The sequence below is a fragment of the Colletotrichum gloeosporioides genome, assembly GCF_011800055.1.
Source record: "Colletotrichum gloeosporioides strain Lc1 chromosome Unknown consensus_117, whole genome shotgun sequence".
NCBI classification, from domain to species: Eukaryota; Fungi; Ascomycota; class Sordariomycetes; order Glomerellales; family Glomerellaceae; genus Colletotrichum; species Colletotrichum gloeosporioides.
This window is the reverse complement of record NW_025544762.1, coordinates 412379-432430: the sequence shown is the minus strand read 5'-3', so window position 1 is coordinate 432430 and position 20052 is coordinate 412379. Positions and strand designations below refer to the sequence as shown.

The 20052-nt window shown below is 52.9% G+C and overlaps 6 protein-coding genes across 6 annotated transcripts; 3 read left to right on the top strand and 3 right to left on the bottom strand.

Moving 5' to 3' along the window:
• Nucleotides 1-5478: 5478 nt before the first annotated feature.
• Nucleotides 5479-6037, bottom strand: GCG54_00009112 (Cytochrome c oxidase assembly protein COX16; the record flags this gene model as incomplete). Its single annotated transcript, XM_045409061.1, has 2 exons — nucleotides 5479-5562; nucleotides 5669-6037. Coding segments are annotated over 2 exons (453 nt in total), but the record flags the coding sequence as incomplete, so codon positions are not given.
• Nucleotides 6038-7837: 1800 nt separating this feature from the next.
• GCG54_00009111 (uncharacterized protein) lies at nucleotides 7838-7984 on the top strand (the record flags this gene model as incomplete). The annotated part of the gene is made up of 1 exon (XM_045409060.1): nucleotides 7838-7984. A coding segment is annotated over one exon (147 nt), but the record flags the coding sequence as incomplete, so codon positions are not given.
• Nucleotides 7985-8392: 408 nt separating this feature from the next.
• Nucleotides 8393-8743, top strand: GCG54_00009110 (uncharacterized protein; the record flags this gene model as incomplete). The annotated part of the gene is made up of 2 exons (XM_045409059.1): nucleotides 8393-8419; nucleotides 8483-8743. 2 exons carry the CDS (start codon nucleotides 8393-8395, stop codon nucleotides 8741-8743), a joined length of 288 nt encoding a protein of 95 aa, XP_045256304.1.
• A 2333-nt stretch (nucleotides 8744-11076) lies between these two features.
• Nucleotides 11077-14081, bottom strand: GCG54_00009109 (uncharacterized protein; the record flags this gene model as incomplete). The annotated part of the gene is made up of 4 exons (XM_045409058.1): nucleotides 11077-12055; nucleotides 12117-12344; nucleotides 12415-12806; nucleotides 12879-14081. 4 exons carry the CDS (start codon nucleotides 14079-14081, stop codon nucleotides 11077-11079), a joined length of 2802 nt encoding a protein of 933 aa, XP_045256303.1.
• A 464-nt stretch (nucleotides 14082-14545) lies between these two features.
• Nucleotides 14546-15303, bottom strand: GCG54_00009108 (uncharacterized protein; the record flags this gene model as incomplete). The annotated part of the gene is made up of 2 exons (XM_045409057.1): nucleotides 14546-15152; nucleotides 15239-15303. The coding sequence occupies 2 exons, from the start codon at nucleotides 15301-15303 to the stop codon at nucleotides 14546-14548; spliced, it is 672 nt and encodes a 223-aa protein (XP_045256302.1).
• A 2387-nt stretch (nucleotides 15304-17690) lies between these two features.
• On the top strand, nucleotides 17691-19751 carry GCG54_00009107 (uncharacterized protein; the record flags this gene model as incomplete). Its single annotated transcript, XM_045409056.1, has 5 exons — nucleotides 17691-17892; nucleotides 17948-18038; nucleotides 18093-19260; nucleotides 19334-19507; nucleotides 19566-19751. 5 exons carry the CDS (start codon nucleotides 17691-17693, stop codon nucleotides 19749-19751), a joined length of 1821 nt encoding a protein of 606 aa, XP_045256301.1.
• Nucleotides 19752-20052: the final 301 nt, after the last annotated feature.

Below are 20052 nucleotides of genomic sequence, written 5' to 3'. Positions count from 1 at the left end.
TCACACGTACCCATGCGGGTATCCATCTCAATGCGCAAATCAAGGGTTCTGCTGCCGATGATGACCTGACGGCGAGAAGAACATTGCTGGAAGAAGCCCGTCATCACTCGGCATGGAAACTAAAAAGCCACTGACAGAAGATCCGCCCTGGCCGGTGCACTGGCGGAGAGCGGCCCAAACGACGACCGCCCCGGAACGGACGGGCGCAACGTTGGGTCCTCCCCCTCGGGATACGTCATCCGGTCAATTCGTCTGAACAAGCATCATCAACAGACCGTCTGATGTTTCTTCCTCGCTTTGATAACCTTGAACCTTCTCTCGCCGCGCATCACGGTTGACAATCTGCAAAACAAAGTCGACGAATCCCAGCAGTACGTACAACACACCGCGGCACGCTACGGCTTCAGATACGTTCCACAGGCGCGAGGCCGTGTGTTTCATCTTGTCGCTCTCTTCGTCTTCTTTCTTCGCCATCTGCATCTCATCTTGCAGATCGCGATTAAAAAGGATATGTGTCTGATGTTCGTCTTTGCTGTCGTCGTCGCAGATACAGTCAGACAACCACACTCACTTTAGTGAGACTTGGGTACCTCACTTTAGTAGCGCTGCTTGGAGTTACGTACTCTCATTGCACGGCAAGAGGATGGCTGCGTCGTCTTGTCATCACGGTTGCATGTCTTGTTTTCCCAGCTATTACCGGTGTCTTCCTGTTCCTGTCTTACACGCGTAGTCCCTTCCGACCGCCAAATTGACCACCTAACCACACCCTCGAAAAACAGAGAGGAGGGGTGTGGCGTGCCTCTCAGTATCTCATCCACCCACTCACTCACCTCGTGTTACTCTTGCAAAATCAAGAGGAGCCGCCATGCTGCCACGCTGCCACAAGAGGGGATATTCCGACAACGATTGACGGTCTGGTTGGCTGTCACCGATCTGCCCCCCTCAAACCCCTCCCTTGGTCGGGTAATCTGTTTCGCTTGGGAGCAGGTAGATGGCGTGTGTGTGGCTGATCAGCGCTCCTGCTGATCATCTTCGCGGCGCTTCCCTGATGTCTTCTCCCCCAGCTTTGCCTCCTTCGCTTGTCAATCAGTGAACCCTTTTTTACCCCCTCCGCAATTCCCTCATCTCATGCACGCTCCCATCGAAGATCTATGTTAACCGAATGCTTGCCTCTTGGAACCCCTTCAATAATAAAGCAGAAGATCAGACGAGAGAGCCAAGACCTGCCCTTGCCCCCATTTCCTCTTCCATCTCGAAACGCTCCCTTCAACAAAAGGGCAATGTCTCTGCTTCAAGTCTCCCGATACGGAATACTCCCGCGCCCTTGAGGGCCATGCCACCCTGAGCCCTGTCAGAGAAATACAACGGCTGTCTAGCGGGAGGGGGGAAAGAGCACCACCAAGCCACTGCCGCAGCGCTGATGCTGAGTGGCTGAACGCCTCACGGTCAAGATCGCCTCAACGGAAACCATCACCATCCTTCAGCCTCCATTGGGACTGGCGGATGCTGAGAGGATCCCCTCCTCCCCTAAACCAAAACGAAAAAAAAAAGCCGCCACCGGTCTAAGCCAGAGAAGGGAAAACTCGTGCTTTCATCATCAGCCGTTTACGTCCACACGCAATTATCCAATTGATGCCGCTATTCTGCTGCGGAGTTCTTGGCTGCCGCACAAATGGCATTATTTTTCTGGTGGGAAGAGAGCCCACACACACGCATACGCATGCGCGAAAATGGTTCCTGAAGATGGAGCGGCGCCACGCAACGCCATGGCACGACGAGAGTTCGTTCGTCTCGCCTCGGGCTAAGCTGCTAACGGCAGGAGGGCAAATCCGCCCACGCAGGCGGCGAAACGGGGGTTCAGTCAGACCGAATTTTCTGTGGCCTTATCGCTTTTCGCAAGCGGACTCGTGGATGGTCCGTTCCTGTTCCTGTGCCTGTTCCTGGCCTGAGAGAGAGAGAAAGTTTGTTAGTTTCTCTTACCTGGCCTTCGTCTGAAACGAACGTGGTCGTCGATGAATCACCCAATCCATCCCGACGGGACCGGAGCCGTTCGCGGACAGCAACGAATGGGAGGGCATTGGAGAGATGCTGCGGTTCCTGAGAACTGACAGGCCACCACCACATGGCGGGCGGCTGAGCAAGCAAGCAAGCAGACACGCAAGTGCGTTCGCCGTGCCCCAGCTGCCATCGCATGTTCTGCATGCACTCTAACGCAAAAGACTGCCGCCGTTTTGTTCTCACCACCACCCTTCCCGTATGCAGACCGCGGGTATGTCCTCCGCACCTCATTCGCCGGAGCCCATGTATGTATCTCACATCCCATCCCTTGGTGTTGCCATGTTTCTCTAGGGTTGATCTTCTTGGAGGGCTTCTCTTCTCCATGTTCTCAGTCAGCGAGCATCAAAATCATCCAATGTTGGAATAGCCCCTCCCCCGGTCCGAGGTCTCTCTCTGGGGTCTACAAACGCCGTTCGGGCTTCGATTCGATCTGACTCCACCCCCATATTCCCGCGCATCCGGACCTGCTTCTCCTCCACCGAACACCTTTCAGCTGCGCCGTGCATTCATCACCCCCGGCATCCCTGGCAAACACTCATCAAATTGTCAGTCAAGCATTCCGATTGGCTCACTACGCACCACCTCCCAACTGCCCAAGCCACCAGAAACAAAGAAAGAAAACCGGTAGGAAAGTGTATATTGCTTGCTCAGCTGATCGTGACCCCCTCCTCTCGTAGTTTTCAATAGGTCCAATAGTGATCAACTCCGCGAAAGAGGTCCCAGCACGCATGCATCTCGATCTCGCGAAGAACCTCCCACCGGCCGCCGATGCTGTAGAACATCTTTTGCCTTCAGGAATCCAAGGGCATGTCACGCTTGCCATGCAACCACCTCGTGCTTGAAGGGGCTAACATGACTGACACTTGGCTCAAGAGACCGTTGATAAGAATAGTTTTCAAATGTTGGTTCTGCCTAGGCTCATTGGATCGGTGATGCCGCCTATGCAGTATCCTGCCTGCCATCACGTCTGCATCATGCACACCCTCTTCTTCCGTAGTTCGAACAACCTCCCACCCCTTGAACGTACGATACCACCACTCCCTGTGGTATTTCCAATGCCGAACCGATTCCCAATCCTCCGAGAGTTCTCGGAGGCTTACAAAGTGTAGACGTCGTCGACCAACATCGCGGCCCCCACTTGGTTCGATGCTCGTGCAGACTTACAGAATTTACCGATCAATCGGAGACGTTGGAAGGGAGGGAGAGACGATGCGGTTGCAGAAAAGTAGCTCCGCCCTTGGACCAGAACGCGCACGCCCAGCACGACGGCCCAAAAAAAAGTTTTCTGTGTATCACCCGGCCCCGTGGTGACTCAACACCGGCGACCCGGCGAAAGGGAGGAGAAGCGAGTCAAAGACAAGACAGAAACTTCTCCAGCGGATCCCCCGTTTGTCTGCCTACTGCCTCGCGTATCCCAAGAATAGCGACGCCGATGGTTCGTTTTCGAGGCTTCTAGGCGGACTGGTGCAAGTGCCTAGCGCAGCAAACACCGAAGTACAGCCTCGTCATGATCACGCCGGCGACACGTATACGACGAATAGTCATCGAGGGCTCGTAGTGTTTGTCATCGCCGAGAGCCCAGTGCGCCCCGTTGGCCAACAGGATTCCGCGTTCACGGTTCCCACCCCGGATACCGAGAGGATTTCCCAGCTCCTACGAACCGGAACACGAATCCCAGAGATCCCACTCTGACTCCTCCAGGAGGGCTGCAGCCGTCCAATCCTGCCGAAGGGGTTCGAAGCTGTCAGACGGTTTAACGCCAGCCACAGAAGAAAAGCCCCATCCGCATCAGTCAGCAAGTGCCGCCAAACAGCCGTTTCCCCATCAGAGCCGGACTGCTGGGCTCAAACTCGCTGCGGGTACGGGTGACGGCATCCCGACGATCCCGATCGACAGAGAAATCCTGGTCCGCCCGCGGCTGCACCCCTCAGTTTCTGAGACCGCCCTTTCACCGCACTCACGTTCAGGGCGGCCTTCTTTTGCGGTCAAACACAGATCATCGATATGTTCCTGTGCAAAACCTGCCGTGTAATTTGCCACTTGGCCGAGCTGAAAAGCTGAATGGCTCACCGGGGGATCTTCGCTCTGCTGGTGTCGCCCGCTGTAACATGATCGACCGATGCAGTGCGACGGAGAGCAACTTTGAAACAAAACGGCCGCTTGAACGATGGGCTTGACAGGTCCAGCAGGGCTGATATCTTCCGACAAGGAACCGTTGACTTCGCGCCCTACGAGTCCACGATAATCTCAGCTCGATCACGATGCAATCTGCTCCACAATAACTTTCATTCTTTAATCGAGATCGCAAGTCCCGATCGAACATGCGCGCGCACACATAAGAGGGCCAGGATGATGATGCCCTGCATGTAAGCGCCTGGTACGCGCGAGAGGTTCACTTGGAGATATGCCGAAAAACGCTTGATGATTCAAAATTTCGAGACTGAGACCCGTATCGTCGGCCGTCGACTGCGCCGGCCGAGCAATTTGCTATGTTGAATGATGTTGATATTGGCAGCCGCCTCGTCAGCCCCCGTGAGGAATTTCTGCCCGCGTGGTAACGTGTCGCGCATCGTCAGGCGGGCGTCCGAAGGGAGTCGACATCAGTTTGTCCCGAGGGGGTTTCGGACCCCGTGTCGACCTCCCGACCCGACAGCGTGCTTCTCACATTCCAGAGATCTCCCAGCTTCCTTCGCTAAAAGGGCGTCCTGATAGACTGCCCATCAAGACATCCTGTTTCGACCCCCTTGGGTGGGGATGAAGTGGTCGCCAAGGCACAACCTGGTCGACCCCAGATCGACCGCAGGGTGCGTCATCCCGCGTTGCAAGCGCCCAGGAAAACCCGCCCTTCCGTCGTGCAATTCCCACAACAACGGCCGCCCGCCAGACCCTTAAAAGAGCTCGACATCATGCGTGCATGCCTCCCGTCAACGGCAGCCAACCGTGGCCGCACCGCACCGCACCGCACCGTAAGACCCGTCATATAACGATTGGCATAGGGCTTGATATGGTGACGTCAAACGCGCTGTGCGGCTGTGTTGAACCCTGAGTGGTGGCTTGAGGTTTGTTGTTGCGCATTGATGCAAGGTCGGTAGCACCCGAGATTAGGATATGCAATTTCCTTGCGTCAACATGAAAAATCCTGGCAGCCAACAAGCGCGCGTTGCCGCCTGCCTCGCGTTCGGGTTCGTGTGAGGCTAGAATGGGATTAAAGTAGGATGACGGCCGCGCTGGAAGAAGACGCGGACCGCGAAGCTGAAGAAATCAACACTGGAATCTCGTGCCCGCGCGTGCTTGTGATCTCGTCATCTGCCTCATCTCGATCTGTCCAGGATGTGGGCTCGTGTGATCGAAACTTTTTGTGTGCGTTGCGGTTCAATAGCCAGTAGATCGAGATGCGAGAGGCAGTCGCCGTGGAGGAGTCTACTCGATGATGCCGTCGTGCTCGCCCTTGAAACGCTTCACACGCTTCTGCTCCCAGTTGTCGATGTCCTTGGCCGCGAGACGCTGTTTTCCCAACAATGTCAGTCCTTCATTTCTTTTCCCTCTGCGTCATTTCCATGGCTCGCGCAGCTCCCTCAAGAGGCTGTGAGCTTGGCAGAGATTGACTTACGTAGTACTCCTCCTTCATGTCGACCTTGCGCGCCGACCGCCGCATGCTCAGCTCCTCGTCCCTCGTCATCTGGCGCACCCTTCTGTCGTGCTTTTCGTAGCGGATGGCCGTCGCGGGGGTCAGGACGAAGGAGCCGGCGACCATGACGGCGACGAAAGGCAGACCGAAGAGCAAGAAGGGGCGTTTCGCCATCATGGCTCGGTACCTCGCGGCGAAGTTGTTTGTGTCGACGGACGACTTGAACTTTTTGCTGTCGAAAACGGCCATGGTGGCGGCGGGATTCCTGACGGTATTCAATTGACGGCTGCTCGTGCAATGGTAGTCGGTTGAACCAGTCGCTGCAGAAACAACAACGTCAACGTCTTCAGATACTATCGTGGGTATTCGCAATGGCTTCACTCAGGGCGGCACCTGGGGTGATGCGCGGAGGTGGTCTGATCTGAGGATGATGCGGAAAGCAACGAAAGAGAAGAATACCGAACCAAAAGCTGACAGGTGCAGTTTCCTTCCGGAGCTCCCAGAAAGTTTGAGCTTTCCATGGTGCCAGGGTGCCCACCAGGCCTCCACTAGCTTCCGCGCACGTGCCGCACAGTGTCGAGTCTACGGCGCCGTACAGCGGTGCAGCTGCTGAGGGCGTCCAGGGCGTCGTTATCTAATCGCAGCCACTGCGGCGCCCTGTCTCAATGTTGCTCTTCACCATGAATGAGTTTACCCTCACCTGAATCTACAACCGCAATAAGCCGCCCCGATGCGCCGTGGCGGCCCGTCTTTTAGGTATATCGATTCAGTTAGTCAAAGTTAGCATGTACTCATCATATCTCTGCCAGCAGAACCACAAAGTGACTGGGCAGTTTGCAGAGGAATGCTTGGTCCCCTAAGCCTCAGAGTAAATGATGAATGACGGAGCTTAACATGCCAACACCAACATCAAGACCCAAAACCATGGCGCGTTGCGGCTCAGAGCCATCTTGAGTCAATGAATCCCGCCATATCAGTGCCCATCGCATAGAACATGTCACGGTCTAGATGGCTGACGTGGACCCTCCAAACGGTCTCGACCGACTCCATCCGCATAATCCGTCACCGGGCAGAAGGTCCCCCGATCTCCACCAGCCTACCAAGCCGGTCCCTCCCCCGAACTTGATATCAAGGCATTTGACAAACACCACAAATAGCAGCAACCGTCTCTTCCACTCCTCACTTCTCGTCTTACGTTGCTGTTTCTGGGACCAGCCGGGTACAGAGTACGGGATGCCTCCACGAAGCTCCGTGTACACGTAGACACATCAGCCACTCCGTCCGTACTTTTGAGTTGCCGTACTCAGTACTCGAGTTAACTCAAGTCACCTCGTCCCTCATCTGAAACCCGGCACGAGCCCAGGAACGCCCTTCGCCCACAGTGTTTGCCCTCTCTCACCGTCCCACCCGCCGTGTTGCCCAGCGATGTTCCCCGCAAACCCGCCCCAGCCCTGGCACGTCTTGTGTCTTGGTAAACCCGTTCCGTCCGTTCTCTTGCCGTTGTTTTCCCTGCTTGCCGGCCCTTCCTAAGGCACTTGCAGGAAGAGAAGAGGAGCAAACAGTGTCCCAAACGTTGCGAGTCGCTTGCGCCCGACGACGACGGGGAACAGGGGGCCAGAAAAAGGTTCCCACGGACTACCACAAACTACAAGCAGCCATCCCGCTCAGACGAAGAGCGCCCAGCTAAGCACCACCACCACCACCTCCTCCACCACCCAGGCCCGGCCCAGCCCAGGGCAAGCAACAAAGAGGGCCCCCAAGACAGGAAGGGGAAGGGGAGGGGAGAAGAGCCGGCCCAGGGGTACCGCTGGGTTCCCGGCAAGCTGGAAACCGTGCCGGACAAGCACTGACCACGGAAACTTTGGCCCCCATTGCCCACTGCGCTGCACTGGACCACTGGACTGCAACCACCGCAGCTTCGTCGCAGCTTATGGTGGTACTGGGGGCCCGCAACAGCTGCACCGAGACCCTAACATCGTCCCCCTCAATCTTCTGCCCGTCTGCCCATCTTCTTCACACATGTCCTGCTTCCCTTCCCTTCCCCTCCCCCCCTGGGCCACACAGTATTAATGAATTCTGCCTTAACCCTTCGTCGGATGATTTTTAGGCTTAGTTGTTGCTCGTCGGGCCACAAGCCGACTGGAAGGCCCTGTGAAAGGGGTAGCCCTGGACAGGTGTCACGGTCTCCGAGGCTTGTTTCGTTTCGTTGAGGCGGACGACGCAAAGCGGGACCAAGTGGCAGTAGCCCGCTACTCTGCTGCCGCAGGGAAGCTTGCCGGACTATCCAAGAGTGAGTGAGCGTGTTTATTAATGGATTTTTTTTTCTTGGTCTCCCAAATTCTCCTGTGCCGCCGCGTCTGGGCGCTCGTGGCGTTGGGGTGTCCCAAGCTGTGCCGTGTCATGGTATAAGTGTCTCTCTAGTCCTGTCCGTCCCTCTCCTGCGCTCGCAAAGGTGACTTGGCACTTCTTTTCTTTGACATATATCCGCGAACATCGAAAGTCGAAAAGAAGAAAAGTTGAAGATCGGCAAGCTGTCACCTCCTGTCAACCTCCTCTCTGTCTCCCTTCCCCGGCTGGTCCATCCCTCCCCTCCCTCGAGTTTCAAGAATAAGTTCGCTTCTTGAACGCACTCGCCCATCTCGACGGCCACCTGACCAGCTTTTTCATCTGATTACCTCCCCGGCCAAAAAAACATACACATTCAAAATGGGTTACTACTGCTCTAACTACTACGTGAGTCTCTCCCCATTGCGGTCCTTTGTCTTGAGGTCTTAGTCTCACGTGATACCAATACAGGGCTCCATCCACTGCCACAACACTGTCTCCCGATTCGGCGATAGGTGTCATCTCTGCGCAGTATGTTCTCTCACTCACCACTCACTCACAGCTCAAAAAATACTCATCAGCGACCAGGCATCAAAACGCGGCGCCGCCATCAAGGAAGGACTCCTCTCTGAAGCTGAGCGCTGGGGATCGGCTACCCCCCGGTCGACCCATGGCGATCGACGGGTCGAGCGGGCCAGTCGTCCGGCCCGGGACTCGCGGGTGAAGAACTGAAGCCGCCAATCACGGATCACCAATCACCAATCACTCAAACTACGGAACCATTATTTTTTGGGATTTTTCTAACGACGACAAACGCTAAAGAGGGAAACGAATGAACTAGAAAGCGAAGCGGACAGCGAGCAATCGGCGCAGAATGGGATCCCACCGGGGCGATGGCCGCCGCAAAGAAAAAAACGGTTGGGGGCGGGATCTGGCCATCATGCAATACAGCAAAGGCGTTCAAAAAACCAAACACTAAAAACTCACCGGACCCCGCGATGGCGACGATGGTCCATGCATTTTCTTTCACTCGGGAGAGGTTCCGTCCCTCCCACAAGAGATACACAACACAGGCTCGATCATTTTACATGCGCCTATCATGAGGAAAAGAAATCTAGATGACAAACTTACCAATCAAGTAATACTTCCAAATGATCAGACTGTGCTGAGACCCAGGGTGACGGGAACGTGATGATGCGATGATGTCGTTCATCCGTGAGACCCGGGAGGGGCCTCGAGGCAGTGCAACGCCCGAGCCTGAGCTCTGCAGCAGCTCAGCTCTGAAATCGCCGAATACATGCATGTACGCTGCACTCCGTACTCCTGACGTTTGGGAGTTTTCACAAAGCACTTCACCTTGCAGTAGTCACGGAGCGCAGCATCAGCAACATCAATGAGTCGGACATGGCTTCAGGAAGGTGGGTGCAAGCTTGACAGCTCGCAACGGTTGTCTATCAATCTACGAGAGGCAAAACCCTATCAACCGCGTATCTTGTTCCGTGTACCCGATTCGCATGACTTGGGCAATAAATTCCCTCTTCCCCAAATCAAGATAACGCGGGAAGGTGACAAGGGGTGCTCCGCGTCCCGAAACGACGGCAATGTCAAATATTCAACTTATTCCAACTTTTGTGAGGAGAAGAGGGAGAAGCAGACACCGCCTCAATTGCTCCAGCTCATAGCACTCGCATATGCCCGCTGTCCGAATTAAATGCCTCTTCAGAACCAGAAGCCAAGCTGCAGCAAAAGCATGCGGTTCGAATGCGAGCACAGTGGGAACCTTGTGCGACGGGAAACTTGGTTAGCTTGGTTTGGCTGTTGTCTGATCATGGACGCGGCAAGTTCAAACGATGACAGATTAGCTTACCTGAGTGAGGGTTTGTTTCAGAACCTGCGGCAGATCCACGAACGCAACACGTACACGCACCACCCACGCCGCTCACTCAAACCATCCTTCACAATACACATACCTTACCTCACACCCACCCACCCTCTGTCTTTCACAATCTTGCCTCTATCTCTGCCCCGCTTCCCTGCAGGAAGGCAACTTCACGTGATTATCGTGACCTCGAGCTGTCAGAAACTCTCGAGAGCTCGTGTCGACGACAGCGGCCCGTCCTGTCCTTCCCTTAATTCTGCCGAGGTATTCCAACACGACAGGAAAGAGACTTCTCTTCGCTCGTGAAGTTGAGACGATCACGCCATGACCAAGTCTCTTCCCGGGCCAACCTGGGAGCCCGCGCACCACCCACTGCTCCCTCGCAGCACTTGGGATGGTTGATCTAGCCCTGGTGATTTTGGGAAATCTCTACCAGAGGGAGGATGAAGCTTTGGTGGAAGTTGGGGTGAAAAGGAGGCACCGAAGCCTAAGCCTCGAGATGCCGCGAGAATGTGAGAGTTGGTGATACGCTGGAACCGGCATGTTGGGCCATCAGTTCACGCTAGACAAGGGCCACCGAGCGTTCCCGCGCAAGTCGTCGACTCAGCTGCCAAGGCAGGAAGACCTGACAGAGTTCATGAGGTCAGATAAGCGACTCAGGAATCCCGCTTATCACCGTATTCCTCAACAGTATTGCGTGATACTCTGTATCATGAATGAGTCGACACCTCATGCTACCTCACACATTGGTATCACTGCTAATGATGTAGACGACTTGAGTCGAGTATCTAAGCTCGTTCGGATTTACCAGATATGTAACTCTGCTGAGTCGATTTCTTGCATGAGTGGCACCAGCATGTGAAAAAGAGCCTTGCGCTGGGTCGGTCCATCATCTCATCTCTTGTCCCGTTGCAGATATTGGGTCCCGCTACCACCCACGTGGCAAGGTAGACTCTACGACACATGGCGTTTTCGCCCAGCCGACGGGCTATCTGTCATGTTGGCCGCAGCTTGCTTGACGTTGGGCGTCGCAGGGGTCTCCACTGTGTTTCGTTCCGTCGTGATCTAAGAATACCACCATATGATACACTACTTGAACGGAAGAATAGGGCCGAGATATCATCTCAACGGAGATGCTTCATTCACTAGAAGAGCCATAACTCATCTTCCAAATAACCCATGGCCTTCACAGTCGCCTTTGCGTAGCAGGTCGCTGCCCAAACGCAGGCTCATCCGCCTCCCGTTTCACACCGGCAACACTCCCCGAGTCCGACTGGCTGAGCAATGGCTCAAGGAGAATCAGCTCCCGATACCTACCTTCACCAAGCATGTTCTTCAAGAAGTCGCTCCTCAAGGGAGAGAGAAGCGAGGCCATTGATTGAACATGGCGACGCCACTTTTCGACGTCGTCCTTGTACTCTCCGCCAGTCTTTTCAATTACCAGAGTGTGCGGAGATCTGGTACGTTCCGTGGTCATTCGAAAGTACTTCTCGGTGCCGTAGAGAAGGCTATTTATGTGTTTGCGGCGCGCTTCTGCGGCGGCAAATCTCCATACCTTCTGGTCTGGCGCTGTCAGGAAGACCTCCAGCTCGTCGCAGTCGCGACAGACTGTCCGCTGGCCCCGGTAGGGCGCGCACCTTCGCGGCTTGTATGTCCAGCCGACGGGCCTTGGTGGCAAGGGGCCAAGTTGTTGCAGGAGTCCTTCTCCGATGATAACCTGCAGGAGGTTTCTGACTGACTCGTGGTTCTCGACAGGAATATTGTGTCTCTGCATTGTGGTCAACAAAGGAACCAAGAATTTCTCAACGACGTGGGCTTGAACGGTTCTAGGTTGCCACTCTGACTTCGTCCACACCAAGTTCTTGCAGCCTGCCTCGAGAAGTCGAAGAGCTTGCTCTGCGGCGCCGAGGGTGAGGCCCTCGTTGACCCGGTAGGTGAACTCAGTCAAGGGCCCGACGACGGCCGCTGAAAGTGCGGCATAGGGTGTTGAGGTAGGTGTGATGTCTTCGCCAGAAGGCAAGAGCTTTGGAAGTGCGTTCTGAACCATGTACACATAGATGTCTTTGGCGTTCCTGAACTCTCTCTGCCCCCGTTTCACAAAGACCGTGTTCAAGACCTTGTAAATGAGGTCGCGGTTGCCGCGATCCGCCAAGGAGGGGATCAGGCTGGATGAAATATATCAGTAAGATCTGTGATGGGTGAAGGACGAAGCACCTGAAGTCCTACCTTGACATAATCCATTCCTGGTCCTCATGCCGAGATTCTAACGTCTTTGAGAAGAAACTGAGATCGTTGATGCCAAGCTGAGGTTCGGTCTCGAGCTTCAGCGTCAATTTCAAGTTCCCCCATTTGTTGAAGGAATCCCTGACGGCATCCGATTTGAAGCGGGGCGTGAAGTGTTGAATGCTATTCATCACACTCGACAAAGAAGCATTGCTCGTAGTCTCGCCCAACCTAGCGCAAGTACGTTAGCAGGAACTTGAAAACAAGACAGATTAGAGTCGCTCGTCTGAGAATCACCTACCACTTATCCCAGTCAATCGCCTCCGTCTTCTCGCCGTAATTCTCTTCAACATATCGACACGTCACGTTGAGTGCCTCGTTGTAGGTGTCTTGGCCAGCTTTGGCTGCGGCCACCATGGCGAGCTGAAACAACTTGCTGTCATCTAGCTGAAGAGCCCAGTAAACAGCAACGGGAGGCGTCGTCTTTTGAGATGGTCCTTGTATTCCAATTGCATGGGTCAGAAACTTCAACGCTGTTTCCCTGGTGGCTGGGTGTTCGCGATGCTCCTCAAGATCTTTGGTTACGAGAGCGACCATGTTCTCGGTATGAGCATCAGGGCCGTAAGAGCTCCATACGTGGCTATAGCCCCTTAGAAGCTTGTGCAAGGCCGACTTCTTCACAAGCACAGCGACCTATTAGATGATTGAGCCCTCGACGTTCTAGAAAACAAGTGAGAGTGAGTGAGTGAGTGGCTGGGAGCTTACCGTGTCATGGTACCGATAGGTGCTAGGAGCGCCTTCATTGCCAGTGAACTCTCCTTCTTCCTCGCTATCCGGGCTGCGGTCCTCAAACAGCTTTGGAACCATGACCTCGTCATCATCGAGCGTATAGTCCGTCGCGATCTCCTTGCCTTCACCTGTGAAGATGGCGTCTAGGCAGGTGCAATTTTCGGCGTCGTTATCATAGTAGTCATCTTCATCCTCCGTAGTGGTATGGGTTTGGTGTGCAAGTAGTAAGAAAACCCCGCTTTGAGCACCAATGTCTTGTATCGCCTGACACACTGGCTTGTCCCGGCCCTTCAGATTTCGCAGGGAGATACTCGATTTTGAGTATTTGTGATCCAGGGGATAGACAAGCAGATCGTTGTTGGGGTGGTGGATTTGCCATTGTAGCAGTACTTGCTTCACCTCCTGCGCCTGCTGCCCGAAGAAGCCCGCCGACTGCTTAGCAGGCCCGTTCTGAACGATGTTGTAGGTCAGGGCCAGACGATATCCAGACGTCAGCTCCTTCACCTCGTGCGTCACGTCGGAGAACCAAGCAAGAGTGGTAATGTCCAAGGTAGACGTGGGCGCAGTGGAGAAAATGCGTTGATCGGAGCCGAAGGCGAGGTGAACGTCTCCTCCCTGATGCTCTGAGGGAAGGCAAATGACGAGCGTTCCCACCATGCCTGGTTCTTTCTCGGAGTCCTTGTGGCGCTTGAAGAATGATCCTTTCTCATACAACAGCAGCTTGTGTGGCTTCACCGAGACGTCCGTCAACCCCAGTCCACCAGCGGCCGTCAAGTAGACCTTCTGCAAAAAGCCGGCCCATTCTGGGTTGACGAGTTGGAACTGGGTGTGGTTCAGTTCCCACGTCTTCCGCACTGAGTTGTCGACAACGGTGTCTTCACCTTTGCCAAAGGGTGCTTCCCTACATGCTGCCTTGATCACCCCAGCATCGCTGGGTGTTAGTGGAAGAGGGAACGCGGGGTGGCCTTCAATCTTGAGGCCCGGATTGGCGAAGGTGGGGTAACGGGTGAAGTTGGCAATGTCCCCCACGGATTTGATGCCGTTCAAGCGCTTACGCAGACTCCGCTTCCACGTGTCCAAGTCGACTTTGGTGTTGTTTATCTGTTTGGCGGGCGCTTGGTCGTTGGATTCGTAGTCTTCAGAATCCGAGCTGATTGACACAGCTGAAGAGTAGCCCATTGTTGCATAAGAGTTAAAAACGCCTGTCCACGATGCCGACTGATGCGAAAAGGGAATGAGCTCAATGTTCCTTGAAAAGGTATCCCTGAGACGTCGTTGAACCTTGCTGGGCGCGTCGCCGCCACGCGTGTAAACGCGTCTTGGATCTCCACTGCCGATCGCGGGGTGTCAGTACCCCGCGATCCTCCCTGTTACCCCTTTCTCAACCTCGACAAACACGCGAAGGGTTTCAACTTGGGAATGCCTGTCATGGGGAAAGAGAGGAAGACAATTGGAATAGAAGCGTTAAGTTGCAGTTCATTTATTTGGGCCCAACCACCTGGTGATACTTGCGCCACTGAGTGCAACGTGAAGATGGTCTGCTAGTGGAGCACAAGCCCAAATTAAACATTGAAAGCATGAAATGCCTAACCGAACAGCAAAGCCATTTCCTTGCTCGGGAGGCCTTTAGGATTTCAACCTCATCAGTACCATTGCTTCTTCCACTGCCATGTCACAGGCGCATTGGGCCAAGCCAGAACACTGTTCGTGTAAGTCCGATTGCGGCCCAAAAGCAGCCATGCGTCGTCGGGGGACCCAAGTTCCTCATCAATCTGAAGGACGTCTGAATTCGCCAGCGCCGTGTCCTGGTAGATGATTGCAGAGTCATATTTCCCATTCAGAAGGTCCTGCGCAATTTGAACCAGTCCGCCGGAAGTGATTTGGACAACGTCTGGCCACTTGCTGGTGTCGGTGTAGTTGGCGACAGAGGGGTACAAGATGCCGATTGATTGTGGGTCCGTAACATCCTTTCTGGTAACCACCACAAGCGGCTTGCTTGGCGAGATGAATGTGTCGATGATGAAGACATTACGGAAGTCGCTGCCCACGATTGATGAAGCTTGAGGATGCACGGCATTCATCATGACATAGTCGAGGGTGTCGTTCTTCAGCGCAGCGACGGCGTCATAGAAAGAGTCGTAGTACGAAATGTTTGATGTCTCTGAGATTCCGTGGAAGTCAAGGTAGCGTCTCATGACGAGGTCATGATTGGTTCCTTTTGTCAAAGTTCCGAAAGCCAGGTTCTTGAAGCTGGAGGCCGAACAGCTTGCCACACTACCAACCTTGAATGTCAGAATCGTGAGTCTTCAACCTAGAGAAATTTGGCATTCACTTACGTTGAACCGACAAGAAGTAAACTAGCCAGCGCAAAGCGCGTTACCATATGGATATTGCACAACATTTCGAAACTCGCTATGAACGCCGACGACAAGTATCGATGGTTTTTACGAGTCAAAACCTGCTTACAAAAACAGGGTCATTTTAAAAGTCGAATAACCGAAAAACCATCCAATTCAGCAGAGATATGGTTGAACAAGCGAAGATAAGCAGTCTGCGGGGAAACATTTCCCAGCCACTCTGCCATGGTTCAAGGTTGCGTTGGTGATGTGCGCCCCTGTCGCTGAGTCATTTTCAGGCTTCACCCTGTTTTCACGATATTCCGAAAGCGAGGATTAAACACGACAAAGATCTCCATCATCGCCGTTCCGTCCTCGCCATTTGATAGAAGACAATGCGGGGAATCTGGCGGACCCATTATCGGAGCTCCAAACCAGTCAGATAATGTGGCAGAGTAACCAACGGCTCAGTGAAGTGCGGGGGTCATCCGAGATAGTGATATCGTTATCTGTGAGATTCTTTGACATGGATATTTCAACTCATAAAGCTCATGGTCTTAATGAAGACACGACAGGTTCTAAGGGATCCATTGCCAGGATCAGGACACATCTTCAAACCCTTCATGTATTGCCCATGCCTTTTCAACGAATACGCTGGACTATCGAAGAGTGGGGTTCTTTCCCCATCAACGTCATCCCAAAAGCTAGATAGATTTACAACGTGGGAGAGCCGCGAGGGCTTAAGAAGTACTTGCTCCGGGCTGACTAAATGGTGCAGTACGCCTGAGAGTTGTCAGCGTTCCCCATGCACACCATTTGCAATCCGGGCCGCTACAGTGGATCCTGCACGGGAGCCATCTCTGTGTAGATGCCCGGCCGCAGCCAGAGGTCAGATGTAAGAGCAGCTTAGTAGCCCTCTTAATTATTTGGTTGCGAGCCCGCTCGACATTCGAATTCGAGTTCTGAGCCTCTGCCGTCAAGTACATGCACCTCACCGCCACCAAAGTTCAGCTAAATGAGCATTGCATTGGGCCCTTTCGTGGTGCGGGCCACAGATAAGCAGCCTCCATGATGGGTGGTGTCGACGAATAATCGCACCGAATGGTCTCGAGACATACTAAGGCTTCCAGGCAGCGGCAAGGCAAAGTCGAGAAGGCGACCGAGACACTGTTGGTAGGCTGCCAGCTAGAGGCCCTAAGGATCGGGAAGAAATCGCATTGGTCGCCTGTTCAAACAAGGTACCGCGAAGCCAAGTTCTGACACCATAATGCGGCTGCGTAACTCAATTAGTACCAGGGTGTGACGGTGTTCCAAACTGGTCTTACATGCCGCAATCTGCAGGAATGTTACCACCAGGCCGCATACTGTAGCCGGTCAGCCAGTGTAAGATCAGGCGACCAATGATACGCCAGTAAACATCAATGGAAGAAGAAGGTCGGATGGAGATTTTCTTGGCGAGAAAAGAGGATGGTGGTTGTCTTCCCGCTGGAGCTTCGCCCGGTGACCATCGTTTTTCCACATTTATTCAGCGGTCGCATATCCACGGGGCTCGACTTGTGAAATGGAATTTCGCCCAACGCACAATACCCTTTGAGTTAAACATCTAGCGGATGTCTACTATCACATAGTCTCACCACGATGGAGGACTCGAACGTACGATCGGTCCTTTCGATCTACCGAATCAGGCTGGATGTCCTCACATCCTGGCTCGAGCATAACCATGGGAAGCAATGTCAAATTGAGGTAGAGCAGCAGCAATCCTTAAACTTCCATTTAGTAACATCTGGTGTACTAGGTGAAAGGCATAAAAGCTGTGATCTTTGCGCCTGTGGAGCTGCAAAAGGTAGGATTGGTTCACCTTCTTCCTGCCATTAACATCCTTTTACTGACTACAAGATCAAGAGCGACATAGAACATTTGAAGAACTTGAAGGCCTGGAACCCACCGGTCAAGAAGACTTGAAACACGGGGACTTTTGCGAGGAGGCTCTGAATTCCATGTATTTTCGTTTACTAGTTGCCAAGTCAAATTACGAGGGTCACATCCACCTGCTGCTCAATGACGAGCTCATGTTACTCCAAGACAACTGGCGGCTGAGGTGATCCAATATGCACTAGACCCCTGTAACGTTGAGAACCCGCTATACCTGCCACAGGTAGCCTGCATTAACAGGGCAAACCTGTATCTATCCGCCTGCTATGTACAGCCCGCTGTAATAGCTAGTAGTTCTGCCTTATGGCTATGCCTTGCCAGGCTTGGAACCGTGGCCTACCCAGTGGCCAGTCATGCTCCAAAATGCCCAGAGAATCCAAGACTGGGATCTAATTCGCCTATTTGAACCATCGTTCACATTAAATTCGGCGACCCCGCCCTACCATAATCAGGTGTATCTTAGTCTCAATTAATGACTGTGAACCACCTTCAGAGCTCCATTCTTGTCCCTCGGAACATCATGCAGAACCACGACCCACAAGACGAGTTTGCTGAACTCTGTCGTAGATACAAAGAGTATCCAAAATTCCAACTTCACACCCAAAGTCCCCAAGAGGCATGGTATAATGAAACGCAGTGGGACAAGCTTCAAGAGAAAGAGAAGACTGTGTTTTGCGCCACACATGAAAACATCGACGTATGGGAGACGGGAGGTCTCAATAGTAATGAACCCGCAATCAATCTAGTAAACCACGGTAGTACTGATGGATTGTTCAGAATTCCCTGCCCAGGAGACCAGTATCTCCGGTGTCAATGACTTGAAGCAGCACCTTGTTCGGAGCGATAAGGACCCTATTGTCCGTCATTTGTAAGTGATACAAAGGTCTAGACAATGCACGGCGTTTTGCTGAGATTCACATAGGTTTCTGGCGTCACCAGACTCGAGATCGCCTTTAAATTGCTCCGTGGATATGTTTAAATTTGCTTGCGCATACCACGAAGTAGATCCCTACTTTCTTGAATCACTCCATGCCTTCGGGGAGCAGGATGAGCCTATCGATCTTTGTCTCTCCCAATTCAGAGGACAGAACATTCTCAGCGCTGATTCCAATGGGTCCCGGGAACTGAAGAAGCTTGGAAGGTCTGGACGTGAGACCCGAGTTTCGTATCTCTTGAGGTCTGTGGAATTTTCAGAGAATGAAGAGGAAGGACTAAACTGGAAGTTCCGACAAACTGCGAACTATCATTCATTCGACTTGAAGACCGGAAGAGCCCTCTGGATTAACATCAAAGGAAGCGAACTTTTCAAAGAGCGCATCTTGCAGTTTCGACACCTTCTGAACGTCCCGCCCAAGACAGAATTGAACGAAGGTGATGTCTCACACCACCTACAAGCATCACTTGCCACTCATCTCATTTACCTGTCTTGGTGCGACGAGAATTGGCGCCAATTTATCAACGACATAGAAGGAGCCATAAAACGCATTGTTGCGCCAGCCAGGGAAGCACTTGTCGATGATCACGTCGGCGAAGACGGGTTAGAAATCTATCCGAAGCTCATGAGGGAGACCATATCACGGAAATCAACAACGAACTCAAAGAATAGCCCATCAAAAACCAATACTATGGTTTCTGGTACGACCCTGACAAAGTCACCAATGCTCTCTAGGATGATGAGTGCTACAAGCTCAACTCTTAGATCTTGGACTAGGACGCAGACAAATTTACCAACAGACCTGGAAAAGGGGCCACCACAGGAAACATCTGCCGATAACGCTAGCAGCCCGTCTCTCGGACTAGACCCTCGAGGAATGCTGAAAGACATTCGATTCAAACACATGCAGTCTCTTCACCACCATGCAGAGACAATCCAGAAGTCGATGTTGATCTTGGATCTCAACGTTGGTGTCCTCAAAAACATTGGGGAACACTATGACAACCTCGCTGTCACCGAATTCAAGGATATGGATGCTTGCAAGGCTGTGATTAACGAGTTCTTGAGAGAGATTGCTTCCATTTCAAAGATGCTTGAGACGCGTTCGAGACAATTGAAATGTCTGGCAGCCAACCTAGAGCAAGGCATATCTTTGGTGAGTAACCCAATTCGTAGGTATGCTGGAGTCATAGGAGATTGAACGAGGTTTACTGACAGAAGTTGCATAGTACGACAAAGCTTTACAGCAGAGAAGTGACCAGATTAACACCAAACTCGCCGAGTATGCCCAGAAGAACAGCGAGCAAATGCAGATAATATCCGACAAAACCTCACGACAAACAACGTCGATGCATGTCATTACCGTCGCTACTCTTTTCTTCTTGCCAGCCACTTTTGTAGCAGTAAGAGCGAACGTTCCAGCAATATCCAGTTTTATCTGAACCTCTGACGAAATGCCAGACATTCTTTCAGAGCGGTGTATTCCTCTGGAACGAAGAGACGCCAGAGGAAATGCAGGCACCATTCAAGTGGCAAGGTGACAATTTTCGACTGTTTATCAAGATCACCATTCCGCTGACTATCGTAACTATTGGAACATGGCTATTCGTATACTTGAGACTGAGGTGGAGAACAAGCAACCTTTAGAACATGGGGTGATTCTGTGGAGTTACTTTGGCGAAACCACTAACAGGAACGTTTACTATGTTAGAAGCACAACTGTCAAATACATGTAGAAATTAGACTGGAGTTCACCCAGTGGAACTGTTCCCTGAAGACAATGTCTCATTGAGACCTTGCCACACTGTCAATACCCACACGCCGGCAAGAATTCGCTGATGAAGAGGCCATTGTGGCATGTTTTGGGTTCGTATGGTTTCTCACCATGTCAGAAACGATATCAGGAAGTAAGATTCACACGTGCGTCAAGCGTCTGGGCTACCGACTT